The 15,000-nt window shown below is 36.0% G+C and overlaps 1 protein-coding gene across 1 annotated transcript in view; it reads left to right on the plus strand.

Annotated features, from left to right (window-relative positions):
• LOC106881563 (E3 ubiquitin-protein ligase HECTD3) overlaps positions 1-15,000 on the plus strand; it is a 41,114-nt gene that overhangs the window by 14,431 nt on the left and 11,683 nt on the right. The window contains exons 2-7 of the mRNA XM_014932012.2: positions 2,534-2,694; positions 7,047-7,278; positions 9,153-9,268; positions 11,706-11,819; positions 13,322-13,404; positions 14,301-14,466. Coding sequence (XP_014787498.1) covers positions 2,534-2,694; positions 7,047-7,278; positions 9,153-9,268; positions 11,706-11,819; positions 13,322-13,404; positions 14,301-14,466 — 872 coding nt within the window. The remainder of the gene's footprint in view (positions 1-2,533; positions 2,695-7,046; positions 7,279-9,152; positions 9,269-11,705; positions 11,820-13,321; positions 13,405-14,300; positions 14,467-15,000) is intronic.

The raw sequence follows: 15,000 nt of genomic DNA on the forward strand, positions 1-15,000 counted from the left end.
TATCTATATATCTATATATATATATATATATACACACACACACACATATATGTCACGTCACTCTTAGTTCTACTGGTGACATGTAACCCAGTAAAACTTGTTGCATAGTTAGGTAGTTGGTGACTAAATCGGCAAACCTACCTGGCCTGTTTGGTAAGGAGGGTGGTTTTTGTCAGAGACCCTGCAGGACAAAAAACAAAACCTGTCTGAGTGTGACTGAACTAAGTAGAGTCAATGGCCATCTAACAGCTGGGTGTATGAAACCCCTAGCCTTTGGTTAGACATCTCTGTTGGAGAAGGTAATTCTGAAATGACACCTTCCTTACGGTAAAGTCTGAGATCATGTTCTTGCTTGTTTCTGGACTACTTGGCTTTGCAGGTGAGAGTTTTAGCAGTGTTGTGCAAGCTGTTATTGACTTTAAATTTCAGCATGGTCATGGCTAACAGCTATTGTCTTTAATATCTGAGATGAAATGATTTGTCAGTGATGGTTATACTTGTTTATAAACTGACAGGTTCCATATATATATATCATCATCATCATCATCATCATCATTTAACGTCTGCTTTCCATGCTAGCATGGGTTGGACAATTTGACTGAGGACTGGTGAAACCGGATGGCAACACCAGGCTCCAATCTAAATTTGGCAGAGTTTCTACAGCTGGATGCCTTTCCTAACGCCAACCACTCAGAGAGTGTAGTAGGTGCTTTTATATATATGGGGGAGAATGTACGAAAAAAAAACAAAAAAACAACAACAACAGACGAGGACAGGTGGTGTAAACAACAAAAAGATGTATTAGTTTGACGCTCGGGAATACAGAAAGTCTTTAACGTTTCGAGCGACGCTCTTCAACAGAAAGAATACGGAGAAAACAAGGAGGAAAACACGGAGAAAAAAAATTGAATGGTGTTTGGTCAATGATCTATCATGGCTTTCCCTTTTGTGTATGAATTTTTTTTTTTCCTCGATTCAGCCACTAAAAACCACACAAAATATATAAATATACACATCTTGCATCTTTACCATAGCCATGGCTATTACCTCAGTCCATCACATTTGAGAAGTTGTAGGAAAATCAAAAAGTGTTAAAGGTTCAGGGTTTGACAAAACACAATTAAAACACCTGTGTTCTGACAGTATTATTTCACCTACCAATATCTTTTACTATTCATCATTCCTTATTCATTCATTGTGGAGGTGCAATAACCCAGTGGTTAGGGCAACGGACTCATGGTCATAGGATCGCGGTTTCGATTCCCAGACCGGGCGTTGTGAGTGTTTATTGAGCGAAAACACCTAAAGCTCCACGAGGCTCCGGCAGGGGGTGGTGGTGAACCTTGCTGTATTCTTTCACCACAACTCTCTCTCACTCTTACTTCCTGTTTCTGTTGTACCTGTAATTCAAAGGGCCAGCCGTGTCACACTCTGTGTCATGCTAAATCTCGCTGAGAACTACATTAAGGGTACAACAAAATGCAAATGTGCTTAGAGAAAAATTAAGCATAAGAGGCATCAGATGTGGTGTGCAGGAGAGAAGATTGCACAAGTGTGGTCATGTGATGCAGATGGATGAGAATTACTATATAAAGAAGTGCTGATTGCAAAATGTGGAAGGAACATGTAGAAGAGACAGACCTAGGAAGACATGGGATGAAGTGGTGAAACTGACTTCAAGATGTTGAACCTCTCAGAGGAGATGAATGGCATTATGCTCTGCTTGAGAAGACCTGTCCATTTCAGCAGATTCAAGCTCTGTTAAGCCTTCTTCCACAACTCATCTTCTATTTTTTCATTTCCCACTACATAAAACTGATATCCTCCACATCCAACTCATTCCTTATCTCTAGTCACCTGCCACACTATTTTCACTCCGTGCACTTCCTATTCTGTCTAATTCATGTTGTACCTGTACCTCAGATCTTCTTCTTTTTCTTCTTCTCTCTCTCCAGGTGGTCAAGCCATGTATTCACCTCTTCAGCAAGACACCTGTTCCTCTCCTTCTATCATAGTTTCTTATTCCTCCAGTCTGTACCCCACTCAGTTGTGAGGGTCTTATCTTCCAGGTGTTTGGCGACCTCACTGATGTTGGTGCCACAAAAAAGCACCCAGTACACTCTGTTAAGTGGTTGGCATTAGGAAGGGCATCCAGCTGTAGAAACTATGGCAGACATAGAACCTGGCAGAGACTTCTGGTTTGTCTGATCTTGTCAAACTATTCAACCTATCACAGAAAAAGGAATATTAAATGATGATGATGATATGCATAGAAACATAGACAGATACAATTGCACACACATTTCAGCAGGGACTTTGGCATATGACAGCAAGTTGATGACAAGCTCAGATTTTTTGTCCAGGGTTAGAATAGGCTGGTAGGTAATGTGGAACTTTTCTGTGACACAGAGGTTGCAAAACTCTGTTACTAAAAGTTGGAGCTATGTTTATAATTATCCAAGTATTGTTGATCAGTACCCAACGAAAATAAATCATTTTCTTTTCTTTTTGTTTGTATCTCTTCTTTTTCCAGGTCCAGCAATATGGTAATAAAACATTGTTAGACTTGCCCAGTGAAGGATGGATATTGTTATGTGGTAGAAACTGTATGAGTGAAGACTCATTGGTTATGGAATTAATCCAGCCTGAACCAAACAGTTTTGCCAATTTTGCCATTGCAGCTAAATTATCGAGGTGAGTACTTTCTATATCTTCTCTCTGTCACACCTTAATAGACTGGGTTTTGGTTTATCTCTTTAGCATTTAATCCAGCCATATCCGGCTCAGATATTCCACCTTTTTATGTTTAAACTGACCAGATCTGGCTTCATCCTCCTACCCTACTATGTCATTGTAAAAATGAATTATCACATTATCAAAATATTGAAGGTATGCAATAATGCATAATTAAATTAAAAACAATGTTTGTAATTATGCATTGCATTTAACAGAGGAATCTGAATGCTAAAGAGTTATGAGCTGAGGGTTTTTTGATCAAATTCAATGTTGGTGTTTGGTTATGCATTCTTTTTTTATTTATTCAATGGTTTATTTTGAAGAGTGGAGGCGCAATGGCCCAGTGGTTAGGGCAGCGGACTCGCTGTTTCGATTCCCAGACCGGGTGTTGTGAGTGTTTATTGAGCGAAAACACCTAAAGCTCCACGAGGCTCCGGCAGGGGATGGTGGTGAACCCTGCTGTACTCTTCCACCACAACTTTCTCTCTTACTTCCTGTTTCTGTTGTGCCTGTAATTCAAAGGGTCAGCCTTGTCACACTGGCTAGTGTGACCACCAAACTGATTAGTGATTAGGTGGAAGGCTGGTTTCCTGTAGTTAACACAGCAGACCAACAATAAGGAAAATATGTTTATTAATAAATATAAATCAAAACTAAATATTATATAACAGCGTAACAGAATGACAAAGCACAATATATTTGATTCAACTAAACAACTAGAAGCAACGAGAATAATAAAAGAAAATCAAAAGTTAAGGTAATTTATTTTTTCTCAGATACAAAACCCTAATTTCAAACCACTGTGTAATTATATATTTTTTTGTACACCATTTGCTGATGTCACCCTAGGATTGACCAATTGGATTGGTTTTTTAGAGTCTGAGAAAAAATAAAAAAACAAATGGTGTTTTTATGCATTTAACCAACCAGGATATGAGAAAAACAAGTGATGTCTTAAGGAAGTCAGCCAATTGGAATGCTAAACTACTGATAAAAACAAGTGACCAGGACACATGATAAACAAATGATGTCCTAGGCAGTCAATCAACTGGACTACAGACAGACAAAAAGACAAACGATATTTTTTATTAAGTGACCAGTCAGGACTTGAACCTCTGCCTTAAAACCAACATATACACAGCTGTATCAGCTTGAAAAATAGCCCAAGTTCCACATTTGAATGAATAAAGCACACAACATAACAGAGCATGTAAAAAAAATTTTTGTTTTAAAATCTTCATCATGCCTATGATAACACAATTTATTATGAGACTTATTGAACTTTCAAATTTCTTTCATGAATTATTGGTATGAAATTTTTTGAACATTGGAAGTTTCATGATTCCTTATTGCTGTAAAATGATTAAATTTCTAAATTTTCTTCATATGATTTTGCTATGAAACCTGTTCAACATCTGATTTTTGAGCGTATTTTATCATAAGGACATTTTTTCTTGTGCCTCTTTCCTTTAAATTTTCATTTTATTTTTCCTTTTTTATCATTGAAATGGTATTTCAATAAATTTCAAAACTTTAAGAAAAAAATAAAGCTTCATTGTAAGACACAAGTACATTTTCAACTCCCAAACCAATTTCCACTCAGCTGACAAAAATGAGTAGCACCTGTATTTCAAAGGGGCCAGCTTTGTCACATTCTGTATCACACTGAATCTCTCTGAGAACTACATTAAGGGTATGTGTGTCTGTGGAGTGCTCAGCCACTTGCACGTTAATTTCCCGAGCAGGCTGTTCCGTTGATCGGATCAACTGGAACACCTGTCATCATAACCGATGGAGTGCCACTATACAATATTGATGATTTTAATGTGTATGAAGCAGATCTATCTGTTGGTATTGTTTATCGACCCCGAAAGGATGAAAGGCAAAGTCAACCTCATTGGAATTTGAACTCAGAACGTAAAGACAGACGAAATACCGCTAGGCATTTCGCCCGGCGTGCTAACGTTTCTGCCAGCTCGCCACTTTTATTATGAATATTGCATTTTGTTTGTCTCCTGGAAAATTGTTGCAGTTGTGAAAGTGGATTTGTGTAAATCTGAAGCCTGTGGTGTGTTGGCTAATAGTAGATGGTTGAGGGGATAAAGTATTAGGCTGCTTGTAGCTTGATGGTTCAAATCTGCTTCATTGTTGTTTCAGGATTGAACACTTATACTAAGTATGAGCGAATGAGAAAAATCTTTACATAGTCACTCAACATGTAAGAAATAGCAGCCAACTCTAACTCAAATTACAACCTACCTATCTTAGAAAAAAACACACTGAGGGAGAGATTTGATAGTATAGTCAGAGATAGCAATCTCTCTGAAGGTAAGAAAGAATGGCTTTCATCAGACAGTTCGCTCAATCATTGCAAGTTGTGGCTAAACAACAAAGACCGCACTTCAGTGAATAGTTTCTGGCTTACTTGTTGCAAGTGTTATCTGACATGAACTGACATACTATTATTCAAGGGAAGGTTTCACCTTCATTGTTTTGCAGTGGAACTAGAGCTAGTCATACAGCTCAATAAAAAAAATTAAAAAATGATCCTAATGGGAATTAGTGATACATTTACATTTGTCTATGTGACAAGGGAGGTAATCGCCTTGTCTAAGCAAATAGACGTGTTTCTGTTGGTTTGAATTTTTAGCAGAAGTAGAGTAAGAACAGACACAGAATGAATCAAATTTTCAAGTTACAATTATTTTCTCAACTACAGAAGGGGAAAGATTCTCAACTAAAAATAATAAATTTTTATGACTTATTCTCAGAAACAAGAGCAGTCCTCATGAATTAGTATTGGACACCAAGATTGATGATTGAAATGTTGGAAGAAGCTATGATTTCAACATAGTCATATTGTGTGTGTGTGTGTATATATGTATGTGTGCGTGTGTGTGTGTTGGCTTAGTCAGAAGAAAAGCAGTTCTCTTTTTGTTGGGGTCCAAGGTTGAGGTTCGGAAATAGAGAAAGAATTCACAATTCGATTCATGGGTTAATGCCATAGAAAACAGCATATCAAAACTGAATTATCTTGAGATCAGAAACACTGTTTCGAATATTCCCAATGGAATGGACTCTATGAAAGGCCAGGTAGTAATTAGCATTTGAACAGCATGATAAATTAAGTCTCCTTCCAGATTCCACTCATATGCTAGGGTCAAGTAGAGTTAATGATAAAAGACACTTCCCTGAAATGCTGCGCAATGGGCTTGAACCTGGAACCACATGGTCATGATGCACTTTTTTGTTATTTCACAAATGTTTGAGAAATGCAGTCAACTACATGACTACGTTACCAATCACTTGGCTACTTTATTTCACATATATGTGATATGTACACAGGCATCAAAACTTGGCTATATTTTGTCATACACACTACTTATAGGTGGTAAAAAGTTTGCCTCCTAACCACATGGTTTCAGGTTCAGTCCCACTGCATAGCACATTGGGTTACTGTCTTCTACTACAGCCCTGGGGTGTCTAAAGCCTTGTGATAAACAAAGACTGCATGGAAGCTTATTGTTTTTATGTGTGTGTGTGAGTGTTTGTGTCACTTTGTCTTCACATCACATGATTGTTGTAAATGAATATCATTCATTTTCAATATTCAGCAAAAACATGTCTAGCCTTAGGGAAATGTTACCTTCTTGGAAACCAGTAAGGGCTGGTGATAGAAAAGAGATCTGGCCATAGAAAATCTACCTCATTAAACAACATCCAACTTATGCAAGCATGGAAGAGTAGACATTGAAAAAAAACCCCAAAAACTATTTGATTTACTCCTATTACTCTGGTTCTCTTCTATCACTCCCTTTCTTTCCCCCTACTACAATGCTTATGTGATTGGTAGTAATAGCAATGCCCAGTTCTACCAGTGTTGTAATAGAAAATGTCCGTTTTGCTTTTATACAGTATCATACTTCTTACACATACATCATTTTCGTTGCTTAGCAGAAGCAACAGTCTCTGAACTGTTTCTACCCTATTCTTATTCTGACTACAATAAATTATAAATTTACTTATGCCATTGGTCTCTTTATCTCACTCTTTTTTTTATATATACACAGGCTAATACACGACCCATGTTATATTCCCCATTCATGTTATAACCACATCTGGGGCAAAACTAGTCGGTATACAGCACTTACTTGGTATTACCTGTATCATTAGGGTCTGGTTGACTCCATTACCCTTCATAACCTTTATATATATATATATATATATATATATATATATATATATATATATGTGTGTATATATATGTATATATATATAATATCTGTGTGAGTATGTTTATTCTTATTCAGTTGGCAGGAAGTGGTGGAACATGACTTTAGTGTCCGTCTCAAGAAGTTTGAGTCTGTTCCCCCTGATGAAGAAATGGTACAGAATCTGTCCAGGGTATTGCCAAACTGGACTCTGGAAAATGATGAAGCTCTCGTTCAACTGATGGCAAATTCTATGAATATAAATAGCCAGTTCTTGGGCAACCTCCGTCACTATGTCGACTCCGTGGATGTATCTTCGTCCTGTGTATCGGTAAGTTCTTCTTTATCAGTCTCTTGCTTCCCCTTTTCCCCATCTTTGGGTGATGGCTTTTACCATTTTCTTACCTGAAGACATAAGAAGTTCTTGTATATGTCTTCAGGCAGAAAAAAGCATTGATGCTCTGCACAGTCAAAGCAGACAGCTGGGGCCTGGTGTAGCACTCTGGCTTGCCAGTGCTTGTCAAACCGTCCAACCTATACCAGCATGGAAAACAGATATTGAATGATGATGATGATGATGGTGATGATGATGATGATGATGATGATGATTTGAATAATAAAAACAGTTTACCAAAAATTTGATAAAATCAACATTGAGTTTTTTCTTGAAAATATTCCTGTTTCATGCGAGCAATTGATATTGTGTTGTGACTCTTGTGTCCTTGGCTTGTTATTGATCATATCCATAAACATTTTACAGTCACTCAAATATTTTAAAAGTAAAATAGTTTGTTTCTGTGGCCCTTTGGAATTATACTGTAGCCTCAGGTTGTGAAGCAGTTTATAAGACAACATACGAAGTCTGTCCAAAAAGACACCAAAGTGCTTGTAACTGCAGTGGTGTGCATAGGTGACCTTGACCTTTAAGTCTACTAAAAGCCATATTATTTAACCTTGACTTTCACTCAAATAATAACTGCATCAGTTAATCATCAATTTTATATATGCTAGTGTGAACAGATGCTTAGTGCACTTGGTAATTTGTTGTAATAATGAAGGTTTGGAATAGTAACACATGTGTGAAATTCTATTTTACAGAGACCTTTCTAATGTTACAACAGGTCTAAGTGGAGGATTGTTTGAGCTGTACACAATGCCATGTGTGGTACCTGTGGTACCATATATTACATTCACATTGGGAAGAACATCCACCAAAGATGATCCCAAATCTAGACCTTCCACAATCACAGGCATATACCATCCTTATCTATGAGAGGCACTGACTGGGTGATGCATTGTGTTCTTGAGCAATATACTTCATTTAGCATTGCTCCAGTTCACTCAGCTAGGAAAAGTGAGTAATCTTGTGATATACTGGCATCTCATCCAGGGGGCAATATATCCTCACAGAAACTGAGAGACTGACCCTATGGATTCATATGACTTTAAAAGGATCTTTATTATATATGTTAGTGTCCTACTGGATAACAACATATGCCATCACTAACTATAGGTGGCACTGGTCTAGTTGATAAAAACGTATACCATTGCTAATTATAAGTAGGCACCATCCAACATGATAACAACATACACTATCAATAACTATAAGAGGTACTAGCCTGAAGGATAACAGCATTTGCCATAGCTAATTATAAGAAGCCTTGGGCTATTCCAGCACTGGGTTAACCATTAAGTGAAATAAGCATGTACTTAGGGCATCAAGGAAAGGAGGGTACCCCAGAAATGGTAAATGGTTTATGGCATGAAAGAAATCTCTTTAAACTTGCTAAGATAATATTCAAAGTAATAACATTGATTGAAAATATGATTTCAAAGTGTTCATTGTGTCTAAGTGGGGATCTGATCAAATATTTTGCAACTAAATAAAACCAGAGAAAAGTATACAAAAATAAATATTATTTTCTATCTTACTGTTAGTATTGTTTTGTTTCGAAAAATAAAAGTTTATTTCCTGGTTTATTATTGTTTATATTTCAAATCACATATATATGGGGGCACCAAAACCTTTTAAGTGTGTAAGACTCCTATGGGTCTTTGTTTGGTCCTGCTCTATTCAAAATATCAGCCTATAGGAAAGCTGGCCTATTAGGTAACAACAGATAGTATTACAATAGCCATATATTTGTTTTAAAGTAGAGTTCCTTCTGTTTTGGCTTTGTGTGCATTATAATGTCTCTGTTTCAGGATGATGGTGGGCCGCTCAACCTCACTGACGACGACCCAGATACTTACTGGGAGAGTGAGGGCAGTCAAAACCAACACTGGATCAAGTTACACATGAAGAAAGGAACTGTGATTAAGTAAGTGATATTTTTCATTTTGTTTCAAATGAATTTTAAAAAAATTTTTGTCACAGTTTATGCTATTTGTGAGTGTGTGTGTGTGTGTGTGTGTGTGTGTGTGTGTGTGTGCATGCATGTATGTGAATGCTTATTCATTCACATTGTTTTGAATTAATCGTACATTACTTCTGATGAAGTGGTTGTTTAGTTTTAGAGTGACATTCTAGGTTAGGTGTGAGAGGCTGGATCTGGTCGATTTAAACATAAACCAGGTAGAATATTTAGGCTGGTTCTGGCTGGTTTAAATGTTAAAAGGTTAAACTAGGACTAATGGATTCATGCTAGAGTCAACAAGTTTCAACTAGAAACTCAAAAACATGACACAAAACCGTTATGGTTGATGGGGATGAAAAAACTAGGACTAGAAATTTAATGTGAATTCCATTAAGGAATCTGTGTGTGTGTGCAATTCTTTTAGAAATTGGTTCGTTTGAGAATATGGGTTTTCTAAATATGAAAGTTTAAAGAGATTTCAATATTGGTTTCAAATTTTGTTACAAGGCTAGCAATTTCACAGGAGGAGGCAAGTTGATTACATTGACCTCAGTACTCAACTGGTACTTATTTTATCGACCCTGAAAGAATGAAAGTCAAAGTTGACCTCAATGGAATTTGAACTCAGAACATAAAGACAAGCAAAATGTTGCTTAGCATTTCACCTAGCATGCTAGCGATTCTGCCAGCTTGTTGCCTTAAAGAGATTTTAATACTGAAATTGCAGTGAAGTGGGAGGGAGGGAGAGTATAAGTGGTAGAAAAATTGAGGTTGTCTCTGCGAAAGTTCAAGTGCATATTATAATCGAATCCATGGGAAAAGTAAGAGAGAAAATGAGAAAAGGAAATTTATAATTAGACATTGAGAGAAAATAAAGAAGAGGCATTTGATTGTAGACGGAAAGAATTCGGGTGAGGAAGCAAATCAGTGGCATAAGAGAAGACGTAGAAATCTTTTTAACCCACATTGTTGTATTAAAACCCTTTTGATACCAAATCTCCCTGAGACTGCCCTGGTTCGGTGATACAATCTTTTTGCTTTAAAATGTTCCAAATTAAAATCTTTCTCCAGATTAATAATTCTTTTTACTTTAGGCACAAGGCCTGAAATTTTAGGGAGGTGCTAGTATTGAATCAGTACTTATTTTATCAACTCCAAAAGGCTGAAAGGCAAAGTCGACCTTAGTAGAATTTGAACCCAGAACGTAAAGATAGATGAAATGCCACCAGTTTATTAATGACAAAATTATTTTAGTATATTTTACTAAATTCTTCATTAGTTTCAAAATTCAATGAAACAAATGCAGTATATATCAGCAGAAATATGGTAACAAAAGGGTTAAACCAATTTTGTTCTGTTGTAGCAGCCATTTTATAGCCTTTCACACTCCAACCTAAAATTATGTCCCCCCCCCCTCCCTACCTATACTACTAACTAATCTTCTCACCCCAATTCTTTGTGTTAACAATCAAGCTTCTCTTTTATTTCTTTTACATATTCTTTTTATTTCAGTTTCTAATTAAAAATGTCTAATTTAAAATCTACTCTTTTGAGTTTTCTTTCATACTTTTTGTTTATTTATAATTATGATTTATCCTTGAACTTATACAGAGATGCTTCAGTTTTTCTACAACTGATATCCTTCACCTCGACACCCCACCACCACCACCACCACCTATTTATTTCAATTTAATATAAAATCTCCTTTTGTCTCCTACATATAAAAAACCCAACTCAGTCTTTGTTTTAAATTCCATTAATTGAAATGATACCTCATTCATTTGAAAAACCTGTGTCAAGTGAACCACATGGCAGTCTCTAACAAATCACATTCATTTAAGTTTAATATGAAATAATAATAATAATAATGATAATAATAATAATAATAATAATAATAATAATAATAATAATAAGCACTACTAGGCACCGTGCACATCTTACATAAAGCACTTTCAATATAGTGAAAATAAGAGCACCACAACAACCTACATTACATACCCAAGGTAAACATAGGTGTGCTTGGTAGTGCAGTAAAAACACATGATAAAAATAAGACTACTGACTAATGATGATAATAATAATAATAATAATGGTATTTAACTCTTAAGCATTCAGATTTCTCTGTCAAATGTAACAGTTATTTATTCACATTTCAAAATATTAATCATGTATTATCTTGTAGCTTTGAGGTTTCAAAGATGTGACTGTTTATTTTTTAAATGACATTGTAAAGTAGGTGTGAGAGACCAGATCTTGCTGGTTTGAACATAAAACTTGTAGACTATGTAGACCACATCTTGGGGGGTCCTTTAACTGTAAATAGCTTCCAGTTTATATATCTAGCCTTTTCAAATAATGTATGCATAATGTGTATATATATATATATTTTTTTATTTTACAGAGAATTATCATTAACCCTGTCTGGTGCTGACAACATCTATCTCCCATCAAAAGTGATAGTGTGTGGAGGGGATGAATTTAATATGAAAGATTTAAATGTAGTTACTTTAGAAAGGTGAGTCCCCCCCTGCTGCCACCACCACCACCACCATACACTAAACCAACTATTTCTTCCATTCAGCTTCTTGCCTTGCTCTTTCTTCTATTCATTTCATTAATGGATTTCTATTATTTACAGATGTTCTGCTTGTAACCCTTTGATTACTTGTAGTACGTGTGTGTGTATGTGTGTGTCTCTCTCTCCATATGTGTGTGTGTATGTGTGCTTGAGGATGGCGAGCTGGCAGAATCGTTAGCATGCCGGGCGAAATGCCTATCAGTATTTCATCTGCTGTTACGTTCTGAGTTCAAACTCCACCGAGGTCAACTTTGCCTTTCAGCCTTTCAGGGTTGATTAAATAAGTACCAGTTACACACTGGGGTCGATGTAATCGACTTAATCCCTTTGTCTGTCCTTGTTTGTCCTCTCTATGTTTAACCTCCTGTGGGCAATAAAGAAATATATATATACGTGTGTGTGTGTGTGTGTATAGATGTATATTTCACTTATGATTAAATAAGTTGCACTTCATAATTGAAGCTCTGATGAAACTGTAAGGGGTCACTCAGGCACTTAAGTATGAGACCACTGCATCTTATAGTGGAAACAGCTGAGAGCTAATAAACTTCATGAGATAATCATTTATTCCTTTGTCATCTCGTTTCTTACACACACACACACAGATATATGTGTGTGCATGTATATATATATATATATAATGTGAATGTTGAACAATGAGAATGAGTGTTCAACACTGTATTGGTGGATAAAATTTCTTTAGTTGTGTATCAAGGCTACCATTGGTTTCATGCTAAGAAAGATATCTTAACAATTTTTCAAGCCAATCACATGCAGTAATGGTGTTCCAAAATGGAGACGAATGCCATTCCTCCATATAGTTGGCTTGAAAAATTAAGATATTAAGATATTTTTCTTAATGTGAAACCATAAAGAAATATATATATTTGATGTCATAAGAACTAAGCAGCCTTATACTTTTTCTTTTCGAAAAGCTTTTTATCCCAATATTTACATACTGTGTCGTGTCAAATGTTGTGTTGTTACACAAACGTGACCTAAAAAGAATTTGCTCTACCAGACCTGAATGAAGTTGGCCTCTTACCCTTGGCTGTGTAAAAGACTATCACTGTCAACATTCCCACTACCTCCACCACCACCACCACCAACAAGAACAGCAATAACAACCATCACCATTACTATTTTCATTACCACCATCTCTACAATCACTTCCACCACCACTTTTCCATTATACAAGTACCGTCTTTATAAAAATACTTTTATGTTTTTCTCAAAACATACTTGTTATGTTATTGTTGTCATGTGTTGTTGTTGTTGTGAAGCCACTGTGTGATGTTGTGTGTTGTTTGTTGTTGTATCATAAAAGACCTGTTTATTGTTGTGTGATGTTGTGCTGTTACACACACACACACACACACACACACACACACACGTGTTTATATGTTTGTTATTTATTGTTTGTTGTTGTTCCATTACAGACCCGTCAACAATATAAAGGACATCTGCATTTTGGAAGGAATGAGACAGCACTACCCCATTATTATGATTAAACTAAAACAAGGTAAATGACACACACACACGCACACACACACACACACACACACACACACACACACACACACATTACTAAATATTGCTAGAACCAGAAGAACACCGATGTAATATATCTATTCACATTTATCACAGGTGTTTGGTTCCAAGGAAACACTGTGTCAAATGAATCAAAGATGTATGAATAATAGAAAATATGAGAAAATTAGGTTTCATTCTGAGACCTGAGTTGTTCCCCTAACTTACCCGAATAAACATCTACAAGTGGTTGTTTTTACACACACATAATGATATTGTTTCATGTTTGGAAAAATATTTGGAGTAAAGTTTAACCCTTTAGTATTCAGATTACTTTATCAAATGTAATGCTTATTTAATTAATCATGCATTTCTCTATATCTTTGAGATTTTGATGATGTGATTGTATATTTTTAGAATGACATTGTAGAATAGGTATTAGATGCTAGATCTAACTGGTTTGAACATCAAACAGGCAGTATATTTGGGCTGGATGTGGCCAGTTTAAATGCTAAAGGGTTAATAACATAAGATCAGTTAATAATGAAAGAATAACTGAGAAATATCATAACAAGCACAATCTTTGGGTGATTGCTGACCTGTGTCATCAATTCATGATGAGTGTAACATGGTTTGCAATTGTGTGTACTAGGATATCCTGGATCAGTGATGAATGAATTAGCAATAATTGAGGATCAATGTACTTTCACAATGAAAGTTTTCCTCTCAACCAGATTTGTCTTGTTCGAGTAAGAAAGGATTAAGAGACTCAAACCTACTCTGGGAACATAAAAAACCATGTTGACTAACATGTGTGTGTACTTTATTGAGTAAAAAATTTTGTTCTTATCTACTAATTTCTTGATTATTTTTCTCTCTCTCTTTCAGTTGATGGCTTAGATGTACGGGTGAGAGGCCTTAAGATCCAGTCTTCTAAAGAACGCACTCTTGGATTCGATCGAGATTTCTTTTGTGAGAGGAAGCTTTTCCGTTATCCTCGTCTTGAGGCATATACTCCCGATGAGTTGTACTACAGATCTATTGCTTTGCAAAGGTAAGCTTTTATTAACCCAGCTTATCTTGTTTGAGAAGAACACACTAGAAATAGGGACAGGTCCTCTTTTACTTCAGTAACTATCTGGATTGTGTTATGTGACATCACTGGCAATCTAACTTCTTCTTCAAAATACTGAACACAATCAACAGTATCAGTCCTACTGACATATTGTTTATACTAAGTATAACAGCTTAATGGAAGTGTAGTTTGTACTAGGTTTAAGTTGTAATGTAGATTATAGTGAGATCAATAGTTTAACAGTATACTTTATAATGATTTTAGCATAAAAACAGGAAATATAATTTATACTTTAATCCTTTAGCATTTCAACCAGTCATATCAGGTTCAAATATTCTACCAGTTTTATGTTAAAACTGGCCAGTTCTGGCCTCTCACACCTACCTTACAATGTCGTTATAAAAATAAACAATCATATCATTGAAATCTCGAAGCTATGAGATGATGCATGATTAATTCAAAACAATGTCAAAACATGCTAAAAGCACCATTCGAGCATGGTTGTTGCCAGTG

The sequence above is a fragment of the Octopus bimaculoides genome, chromosome 13, assembly GCF_001194135.2.
Source record: "Octopus bimaculoides isolate UCB-OBI-ISO-001 chromosome 13, ASM119413v2, whole genome shotgun sequence".
In the NCBI taxonomy this organism is placed as follows: domain Eukaryota; kingdom Metazoa; phylum Mollusca; class Cephalopoda; order Octopoda; family Octopodidae; genus Octopus; species Octopus bimaculoides.